At 27.8% G+C, this 12,034-nt stretch overlaps 1 protein-coding gene across 1 annotated transcript in view; it reads right to left on the bottom strand.

Moving 5' to 3' along the window:
- The window catches only part of LOC100210231 (uncharacterized), a 232,714-nt gene that overhangs the window by 175,767 nt on the left and 44,913 nt on the right, over positions 1 to 12,034 (bottom strand). The window contains exon 10 of the mRNA XM_065807935.1: positions 4,748 to 4,828. Coding sequence (XP_065664007.1) covers positions 4,748 to 4,828 — 81 coding nt within the window. The remainder of the gene's footprint in view (positions 1 to 4,747; positions 4,829 to 12,034) is intronic.

Raw genomic sequence — 12,034 nt, 5'->3', positions numbered from 1 at the left:
ATTTAAGAAAAATATTTAATAAAAAGAACATCTAAAAGCCACGTTAAAAGAAAAAACGTTTTTGAGACATTTGAAAATAAAAAACTTTAATAAGTTATTAAAAGAAAACAAAACAAAAAAATCTTTGAGTATTAATAATTTATGTTGTTTACATTGTTTATATTGTCATTGTATTTCTATTTTTGTTTATGCTGTTGTGTAATTTTGTGCATCGTTTATATTGACGTGTTCAATTGTGCATGTCATGCTTTTTTTTTTTTTTGTGGTTTTGTTGCTAATTATTTTTATTATTGATGCATTTTACACCTGTTGCTATTATTCAAGTGATTTCATATTTTTTTGTCTCATCATAATATTTAAATAAATTACCTTTCTAATCATTAAATGTTGTATTATCTCATTCATTTAATATCTCTCATGTCAGCTATATATATATATATATATATATATATATATATATATATATATATATATATATATATATATATATATATATATATATATATATATATATATATATATATATATATATATATATATATATATATATATATATATATATATATATATATATATATATATATATATATATATATATATAGGGTAAAGTAGCCTAATACCGCCAGCATCTTAAACCACCATTTCATTTTTTAAAGTTGGCTCAAAGAATATTTAATGGCGCAATTTAGGAAACATTGTTAGAACTTCTGAGATAAATCATTTTTTAGTTATAAAACATATTTTTTGAACTTTCGCCTATTTTATTGTGGTTTTGAGTCATTCGCAATTATCCTATACACTGTAGAGAGCGTGATTTTAGACCATTCTTTTTTTATCATTGATCAAAAAAGTATCATTTCTATTTATACTTGTTCAAAACAATCAATGTTTTATTGTTATTTTTGTTTATTCATGTGCTCAATACATTATTTTATTTTTGAAAGTAAGCAAAGTTCACAATGTAAATACCTGTTTTACATAAAACATTGATATCTGGCCAATATCGCCAGATTGGAATGGGCTAATAACGCCACATGTTTATTTTAATTTTCACTATTGAGATTTTGTGAATATGTGTTGTAATTGCACTCAAAGCTCGTAACTTAATGTTTTTGCTCTCAAATTTACTTTAAACTACTGTAATTTAATGTTGAAGTTTAAAAAAAAGAAACAAAAAACATAAATTTTAAAATTCTTTATAAATATTATTTATGTTGCTGCGCTAATAACATCAGTCAGCGCAAAAATGACTCTTTAGGGAATAACTTTTCCTTTTAAATGTATTTTTGTCATTGTTATCTTTTCACAACCTCATTATTTTATTGTTTTAAACTTCAAGACGCTTATAAACGCTTTTGTTGTCACTTGACAACAAAAGCATTGATGCAATATCGATATTTTGCAAAATGCAATATTGATATTTTACAAAATGCAATATTGATTTTCCGATTAATTAAAAAAATTTTGTTAGAAAAGTTGTCAAATATTATTTTTGTTCTTTTTAGAATAATTAAACCTAAAAAAATAACTGTAAGGGCAAAATGGAAAAAAGAGGATTTAAAAAAGGCACTATATTCTGTTAGAACTGGAAATCCAGTAATGGCAGCATCGCGAGATTATAACATTTCTCAAAGAACTCTCAGAGACTGGTTAACGAGAAAGGATAGATCACCAAAACGTAAACTAGGTCGAAAATGTATTATTCTCGAAACAGTAGAATCTGAGTTGAAGCAAAGAGTATTTCGTCTTCAAGAAATAGGATTTGGTATAACAAAAATACAACTTAGAAAATATGCATATGAAATATGTACTCAAAAAAACGTGCCACATCATTTCAAGAATGAAATTGCAGGTACTTAATTTAATAGTTTTTAATTTTTATTTTATATTCGAATTTTATAAAATAAATCAAAATCAGCTTTGTCCATATGTTAAAATGAAATATTAAAGTTAAATAAACTATACCAATGAAATAAATCATTTCAGGCAAAGATTGGCTTGCAGAATTTCACAGGCGCCATCCTGATGTTGCTCCTAGGAAATGTGAATGTTTGAGTTATGGTAGGCTAATGTGATTCAATGCTAAAACTGTTCAAAACTTTTACAATCTTGTTGATAAAGTCTACAAAAACCTAAATTTGGCACACCATCCTGAATTGATTTACAATGTTGATGAATCTGGATTGCAATTAACAATGACTGGCACTCATGTAGTAATGGCAAAAAAAGGAGCAAAGAGTGTTCGCACAGCTATTCATGCAGATTGAGGAAAAACTGTTACTGTAATTGCATGTACATATACTACTGGAACCAATTGGATTCTACCTATGATTTTGTATAAAGGGAAAATTTTGAAACATGAGTACGGGGATAATTTGTTAGCAGGAAATATTTTTTGCATGACTCCAAAAGGATATAAAGGAAGAACTTTGTACTTTTTTGCGTCATTTTAACCAGCACCGATTACCAGGAAAAGCTTTGTCAATTTTTGACAAACATCGTAGTCATTTGGATATTGCTGTAATAGAGGAAACCAAAAAGTTAAACATCCATATGCTTTGTCTTCCAGCACATTGTAGTCAGGAACGAATATTGTTTTTTTTGTTTCTTTTATTTATTTTATCTTTTAATTTGTTTGTTTTTTTATTCTGTTTATTTTCTTATCCTTGTTCTCATTTTAATGCGGTTATACGAGGGTGAGCCTTTTAGTTGGTATTACATTATTTAAGAGTTAAGTTATGATATTTACTTTGTAATATATTGTTGTTATTTTTGCTAATATTTGTACCTAAATTTGGTCTTAATATCTGACTAAAGAAAAAAAATATGAGCAGTATCATAGTTTAATTAAGGTAGTATTGCTTATTTTTAGTTAAATAATTGAAATAACGTTTCAACTTTCTAGATAAAATGCATAATTTAGTAGTATAATAAGTATTAACATTATATACGTATTAAATATGTACATAGTTTATATACATAAAATATTATAAACATGACTATTATTTGTACTTGTTGACTAGTTGACTCTGACAAGTATGTATAAGTTGTAATTCATAGTTGTCAGAGACGTCTAGTCAACTCTGACAAGTATGAATATTAATCATGTTTATATATAGGTACACGAATGCTGGACATGAAGAAGTTACACTAGTTTTGCTTAATAAATTGTTATGCTAAAATACTTTAGTTTTGTTTCAAATGAAATGTATTATATAAACAACTTCATGTTGTACTGATGATAGTGTAGATGTGTAGCAACAGTTGTTTTCAAGTTAGTGCAACTCAAAAAAAGACAATTTAATTGACTTGGAAATTGCTCTGAATACAGATGGGCTACTTATTTAGTGGAAACAGTTTTCTGTTTTAGCTATGTAAAGCAATGTTTTATGAATTATACCAGAGTATTATTTAATAATATGTTCATTTATTGTAGTTTGTATAAGCTTTTAAGGCGTCTATTTTAGTGGTTCATATATAAAGCTGTTTTTATATAAAATTGACACTTTATAACAGTTTAAGTTTTTTATAAATAGTACATTTAAGTCATTCATAAATAAAACTAGCTTGGTTTTTAAAACTGCATAGTGCTTTTGTTTTTAATAAAAAAAAATTTTATTAAGAAAAAAGAATTTTACTTTTGATGAAATATTGTGCTATTTTAAAAAAGACAAGTGTATATTTTTTCTGTTTTTAATTGTAAAAGCTGTACTTTTTCACTAAAACAACACATCTTTTTTATTTTTTATGTTGTAAGCAAAGTTTTTTAAATTGATGTTTTTTATTTTGTAAGCAAACTTTATTTAAATTGATGTAAATTGTTGTTAGTACCCTTTAAAGCACTAAATAAAAATATTAAACAAGCTTTTCATTACAAGAAGTTTTTTTTTTAGTATGAATTTTTGTTAATTGTAATCAGCTCAGCCAATTGTGTACCTTATGTTTGAAGCGTAATAATTAAACTCTGGGCTCTCAAATAAACTTGATATGGTGTAATTCAATTGTAAAACATGATGAATTTGTACTTAAGTACAAATAAGTTTTTACTTAATTACTTATTTATCATTTGATAAATAAATAAAAGTTATGTAAGTTTAAAAAAATCATCACATTACACAAAAACTAGCAAATGTAGATTTAACCAGAAAGTCTGCCTAATTTATATCTTTTAAATTTATTAAAAAAAAAAATGTTGGGTAAACTTTCGTGTTCATTATTGCGTGTTAGAGCTATCAAAATAACCTTTGCAAAGAACGTTAAGTAAACGTTTGCTGTTTGTTATCTTAAAATTTTTATTAAACAATCAAGAACTGTAAATCTGAGTTCACAAAAGTTGGCTTATGTAATATTTGCAGTATGAGTATGCAAACCTAAATGAACGTTGTGGCAACATTTTTTGAAAGTTAATTGTTTTTTATCTTTTTATTTTTCAGTAATTTTTGATATAAATTGAAGTTTTTCAATTTCAGCATTCATTTCTGATAATTCTTAATTGATAATACACTGTGTAAAATAAAAAAAGCCTAATTAAGTCTTTTTAACTTATTTCTTATTGCTCTATTTTGAACAATTATAAATATAATTATAAATTTACTATTAACAATTTCAACCTTTGCACTAATATTATCTCTACTTGTTTAAATTATTAAATTTGTTTATTTAAATGAGCTTCTATCAGAACTTGTATTAAATGGGAAAAATATTTATAGGAGATTTTATAAAAACACACATAAGAAAAGATACTTACAAATGCTGCAATTTTGGCAGTTTTGCCATTGCTAAAATATCAATTTGATTAAGACTTGCAATTTGATTTTTATCAACACCTCTAAAGTCAAAACAATAATACATATATATATATATATATATATATATATATATATATATATATATATATATATATATATATATATATATATATATATATGTATATATATATATATATATATATATATATATATATATATATATATATATATATATATGTATATGTATATGTATATGTATATGTATATGTATATGTATATGTATATATATATTAACAAACAAATAATTTTAAATGTATTCTGCAAACTAGAGTGTCCAATGTCCTTAAAAGAACAGAGCAACAATACATTATAAAAAAAATTACTTACCAGAAATTTTTCATTTTACAGTGTTTCATCAATAAAGATTCGTCAAAAAAATAATTTTTTTTTTCTTCTGATAAGTCTTTATTGATGAAACACTGTAAAAAATGAAAATAATTTGATATGTGATATGCATTTAATCGGGCTTTCACGCCTGCTTCTGAAGCCATCAACAGCTGTAAAATATCAGAGTACTAACAGTGCCATGTTGCACATGGATTGTTTCCCTGTTCGTACTTTTGGTGTACATTGTTAGAGCTTAGGGTTGATTAACAGTAATGAGGCAATTGCTTGGACTATTAAACGGTGTTCTGAGTACTATCTATGCTTTGAGTCAAGTTAGAGTCTTAGTGCTGATGGTTATCTTCCTTTAATTTGTAAAGACTCCAATAGTCACATGATTAATCTGGGCATTCACATTCGTAAGAATTCACCCATTTGTCAAGAAACTAAGTTTGAATCCACAGACTATTCTTTTATGTGCTTTCATTTAGCACCACTTCATACTACATCGCCTATATTTGTTCTATATTGCTCTCCTTCATCTCAAGACTGCACTCTTTTCGATGTTATTTCTGATCAAATTGACCAAGCCTTCTCTCTTTATCTATCAGCCAATTTTGTAGTTGTTGGTGACTTTAATGCTCATCACACTGAATGGTTTGGCTCTAGTGCCAGTGACTCTACTGGTGTAAGGCCCTAAACTTTTGCCTTTTTCAATCTCTAACTTCACTCAATTGCCTTTCTCTTTGTTCTATATCGCTCTCCTTCATCTCAAGACTGCACTCTTTTTGATGCTATTTCTGATCAAATTGACCAAGCCCTCTCGCTTTATCCATCAGCTAATATTGTTGTTGTTGGTGACTTTAATGCTCATCACACTGAATGGCTTGGCTCTTTTGTCAGTGACTCTGCAGGCTTAAGACCCACAACTTTTGCCTTTCTCAATCTCTAACTCAAATAGTCAACTTTCGAACTCACTTTCCAGACAACCCAAATCATTTACCTTCTCTACTTGACTTATGTCTTGTTTCTGATCCTAGTCAGTGCTCAGTTTCTCTACATTTACCTTTAGGTGCTTCTGATCACGGTTTGACCTCTCTAAAACTATAATCTCATTATTTTTCATCATCAAAATCCCCCTATTATTGTACCTTTTACAACTACCTTAAAGCTCTTTGTGATGGCCCATGGGTGGAAATCTTTTATCTTCCTGCACACAAATATGCTTTCCTGCAGACAAATGTGCATAACTTCTTGGATTCAGGCTGGCATGGAATTTTTTATTCTTCCTCAATAATTCCAAGTCAAGCCTCACTCTTCTCCTTGATTTACCTCACATTATGCTGCTGCAATTTCCAATCGAAACCATTACTTCCATACCTATCAGCAAAACAATCCTCCAGAAAACAGACGTCTGTTTACTATTGCTAGATACCATTGTAAAAAAGTTTTGTCTAACACCAAAGCCTGCTTTTCTCAGGTCATGAAACCTCGCATTTATCTCAAAAATTAGGCTCTCGTGACTTCTGGAGAATCTTTAACAATATTAATAATTAGGGCAAATATGTTATTCCACTTCTCTTGTATGGTTCAGATTTTGTCACCTTACCTAAAGACAAAGCTAAATTGCTTGCGAAGAAAATCTCATCAGTATCATCTCTTGATTCAACTAGTTGTGTTCTACCTAATTGTGTTCCATAGTTGTGTTCTGCCAACAAACAGGTTGATACATTGCTTGACATTCGTATCACTTTATCTAAAGTGATTTCCTGCTTAGACTCTTCTACAGCTTGTGACCGGACAACATAGCTGGTATAGCCTTGCAGAAGTGTTCTCCAGAGCTTTCGTCTATACTTTCAAAACTATTTAACAAATGCTTATCAGAATCTTATTTTTCAGCCTGCTGGAAAGCGACATTGTTATCCCTATTTTCAAAAATGCTGGAGAGCGATCTGATTTGTCTAACTACTATCCCATTAGTCTTCTTCCTATCATAAGCAAGGTTTTTGATTCTTTAATTAACAAACTCTTAATCTCTCACCTTGAATCTAATGACTTTTTGATAATGAATATAGAATTCGAACTTCTCAATCTACAGCTGATTTGCTAAAAATAATATATAATAATAGCCAATAGGTTTTATCATGCAAGAAATGGAGAGGTTAAGGCTAGCACTCTTGATATTTTTAAAGCTTTTGATAAAGTTTAGCGTGCTGGTCTTCTCCTTAAGCTTTCTTCTTACGGTGTATCAGGTAACATCTTTAAGATTATTGAATCCATCCTTTCCAATCATAGTATAAAATTTGTCCTTGATGGACAGCACTCTTTTTCATATCCTGTAACTTTAGGGGTTCCTCAAGATTCTATCCTTGGCCCTATACTTTTTTTAATTTACATTATTGATCTCCCAGAAATTCTCACATCTAAGGTAGCAACATTCGCTGATGATACTACCATTTATTCTTGTCTTGATAAGAAGCCATCACTATCTGATTGTTTGGAGGGGGCATTTGAGCTTGAATAGGATCTCACTTCTACTACAGTATAAAGCTCACAGTGGCTGATGAACTTTAATTCAGATAAAACCCAATTTTTTTTAACCAATTGTCATTACAATAATTTAAATGTTCCTATATTTATGAATGGTAATGTACTCGATGAGTTATCTACCCTTCATCTTCTAGGTTTAAACTCTTACTTAAGATCATTCTTGGAAATCATATATCAAATCCATTGCAAAATTAGCATCTACTAAGGTTGCATCTCTTTTATCATGCTTGCCACTTTTTTACTCCGGATTCTATTCTTTATCTCTATAAATCTCAAATCCGTCCTTGTATGGAATACTGTTGCCATATCTGGTGAGGATCTTCTAACAATGCTCTTTCTCTTTTAGACAAGGTGCAAAAACACATTGTAAACATAGTTCAACTTGCTCTTGCAGCCAACCTTCAACAGTTATCACATCGTCGCAATATTGCCTCTCTTTCTCTTTTCTACCAATACTATAATGGTCACTGCTTTAACAAGCTAGCGTCTCTTGTGTTACTTACTAAAATTTATTCTGGTGTTACTGATCATTCAATTAAGTCTCATCCCTTTTCTGTGAATGTTTCTATGTGCTCCAAAAATTCTTAATGACCTTTTTTCCTCAAACATCAGTTCTTTGGAACTCGCTTCCATCTTCTTGCTTCCCTAATTTATATAATAACCATCTTTTCTCTTCTTCTTCCTACACTAATTGTGGTTGCTTACAGTCTTGTTGGAAGCAAAAATGTTGAAATTATATATATACACACACATATATATATATATATATATATATATAAATATATATATATATATATATATATATATATATTCTTTTAAAATCATATTCTTGTTATACAATATTTTCATATTTGTTGAATTTGATTAAAACGGCAACGTATAAACTTTTTGTTTTAAATATATTTTTGATGTTATTATATATTTACAATATTTCGCTGACCTATAGCGGTCAGCATCATCAGGTGTAATAAAAAAAAAAAACGTTACCGTTTTTTTTTTTTTAATTTTTTTATTTTATTACACCTGATGATGCTGACTGCTAAAAGTCAGCGAAATATTGTAAATATATAATAACATCAAAAATATATTTAAAACAAAAAGTTTATACGTTGCCGGTTTAATCAAATTCAACAAATATATATATATATATATATATATATTATATATATATATATATATATATATATATATATATATATATATACATATATATATATATACATACATACATGTATGATATATAGGTTAATCAAGTTTTTTGTTGTATGTTACTAATTGACTTTTATATTTTCATCTCAATTAACATTGAAAACATACAGATAAACTCTTGACAATATAAATACAGTGCTGGATTGAATTTGCTAATAGTTCTTTTTATTACTCTGGTGCAAGAATCAATGATGATCTACTATTAGAAATTAGGAAAATCAACTCATTAACTTGAATTTAAAAATAAGTTAAAATTTATCTTAAATAATGTTTTTTATAACATTTCTAATAACCTCATTACTTCAATTGATTATAATTGTTTATATATTTTATAACAGGAGGGTAATTTCGCATCAAATTACCCAAAATTTAGAAAATTTTGAACCATGGGTCTTCAAATTTTTTAAAAACCTTTTTGGCTGTTGCATCTTAAAAAGAAAAGTTAACATATAAAACTTTAGCTAAAAATGTTGAGAGGTTGACAAGATACTGCAATTTTAATACTGACCTGGTTTCCCAAAATGACCTGGTTTTCACAACACTCTGAAAAAACATTTTTCTTAAAATAATAAGAAATAAAAATGGCAAAAACATGAAAATAAACATATATAATGTTTTTTTGATGCTGAATTCAATAAATGTACTTAAAATGCTCAAATATAAAAGGAACATGCTTAAAAATTAATAAAACAACTAGTTTCTATAAAACAACTTTGGGGCCCAATATCTCAAAACACCCCATCAAAAAAATTTTTTTTTTGCTGTTATTATTTTCAGCTGTTTATAATCTTACTAGGCACAAAAAATCTAGCTGGAAAAACGACTGAAACATACGGAACTTTAATTTCAAAGATGTATCAAATTTTCAATAAGCTATTTTAAAAAACTTTCAAATAGAATTCTGTAAAATATTATATTTAGTTAAAAGACTCCTTAAAAAAAAAAAAAATTTTGTTATATTTAAGGAAGTCTTAATTATATGATAACTTAGTTATTTGAACATAACAACTGAAAAAAACATCCTGTTTTGTTTTATATAAAAACTGAATTAGTGTGATATGGATGTGCATTTGTTTTTAAAATTTTGACAACTTTTGTAAAAGTTTAATAACTAGTTTATAAAAAGTTCAGTTAAAAAACAGCATTTGTAAATTTTATTTAAATTTTAACAAATTAACGATTTGATATATATATAAATTGTATATATATATAAATATATCTATAAAGGTTTGAATTATTTCTATATTAAATCTTTTTTTTTACTAAAAATTAAGTAGGAAAGAAGAATTATCTTTTTTTTAGGAAATACATTTATACAAAGTAGTTTATTATAAGATGTGTTCTATTGGGTTAATGACATCAGATGCATGCAAAGGCCAACAAGATGTTATTGGAACTTTAAGCAACGAAGAAAAAATAGCTATATCATTACGCTGTAACATTGAACTATCAAACTTAACAACATTATGTGAAAAACATGCTACAAATTATTTGAAAATGTATCCTATATGGTAGAAAGCATGCTGTGATCCATTCAAAAAACATACAAAGAAAATTACAAGTAAGTAAAAGTGGAATTTAAGTATTTTAATATATATATATTTTTAATTTGTGTTTTCCAAAACATAAACAATGTTTTAAACAATTGTGCAGATAAACTATATACAACTATACATACAATTATACTATATACAAAATACATAAAGCTATATGCAATTATATATACAATTCAATTACTTTTAGAAAATCTTAGAGTAGTTACGATAAATGAGTCACAAGACATGATGAGAAGTAGCTTAAATATTGCTCCTGGGAAGAAACTTTGCAAACCCTGTAAGCAAAAGATTGCCAAAAAAGCAGATCTTAAAGAAGAGAAGCAAAGTCAGGGTGAACAAGATGAAGATTTTCTAATATCATCATTCAAATCAAAAACACAGGAGATCAATGAAGAACTTGAAAATTTTAATATATCTCCTCTAAAATCTCATTCAAAGTCATCAAAACATATACTCTCAAAAGGAAAGCGAAAAGTTGCGCGCATCAACAAAATGGTAAGTAACCTTACTAGAAAAACTGAAAGTCAATTCAATGTTCCTTCAAAACTGTGTTATGAACCAAATGACATTAAAAAGAAGGCTGAAAACTTTGATAAAATTATGAGCTTGATAAAAGAAAAAATTCTATGTTCTGACAAAAGGACTATTGTTCAACTTCTAACACTGGCACCCCCAAGTTGGTCAATATTAGAAGTACAAAATAACTTTGCAGTTACAGAATACCAAGCAAAAAAGGCTAGACAACTTTTTAATGATAAAGGATTGTTGGCTATCTCACCTTTGTATAAAGGGAAAGTCTTACAAAAAGAAATAGAAGATTCTGTTAAACTTTTTTATGATTCAAGTGATTTATGTAGAACTATGCCTGGAAAAAAAGATTATGTTAGCATTCAAAAGAACGTCCATAAACAAAAAAAACTGCTTTTGTGTAATTTAAAGGAACTATATTTATTATACAAAGAAAACAATCCAGAAATACAAATAAGTTACTCAAAATTTGCTTCACTTAGACCAAAATGGTGCATTTTGCCAGGTGCAAGTGGTACACATTCTGTTTGTGTTTGTTCTTATCGCCAAAATGCCATATTGCTAGTAGATGCTTTAAATATTGGACTAAAGTATAAGGACTTACTTTCAAAAACCGTTTGCTCAGTAGAAAACAAAGAATGCATGCTTGCACAGTGTGATGATTGTCCTGGTAAAGAACCCCTCACCAAATACTTGTATGAGATTTTTGGAGAATACGAAGATGATTTTGAGATACACTACAAGCAATGGCAAACTACTGACCGTGCAACACTATTAAGTTTAACAGCTGATGTTCCAACGTTTGTTGAACTATCAGCATCTTGTTTTGAAAAGCTACAAGCTCATTCTTTTATTGCTCACTCTCAATCACAGTACCTTAACCAACTGAAACAATATATGGATCAATCAAACAATATCACTATTGGTGACTTTGCTGAAAATTATGCTTTTGTTGTCCAAGATGAAATACAGAGCTATCATTGGAACACCCAACAATGTTCTTTACATCCATTAGTCATATACTATAAAGATGATAAAGGTGAACTGAAACATATATCT

Source organism: Hydra vulgaris, chromosome 10, assembly GCF_038396675.1.
Source record: "Hydra vulgaris chromosome 10, alternate assembly HydraT2T_AEP".
Taxonomy (NCBI): domain Eukaryota; kingdom Metazoa; phylum Cnidaria; class Hydrozoa; order Anthoathecata; family Hydridae; genus Hydra; species Hydra vulgaris.
Note: the sequence above shows the minus strand (reverse complement) of the source record. Positions and strands in the feature narration are given on the sequence as shown.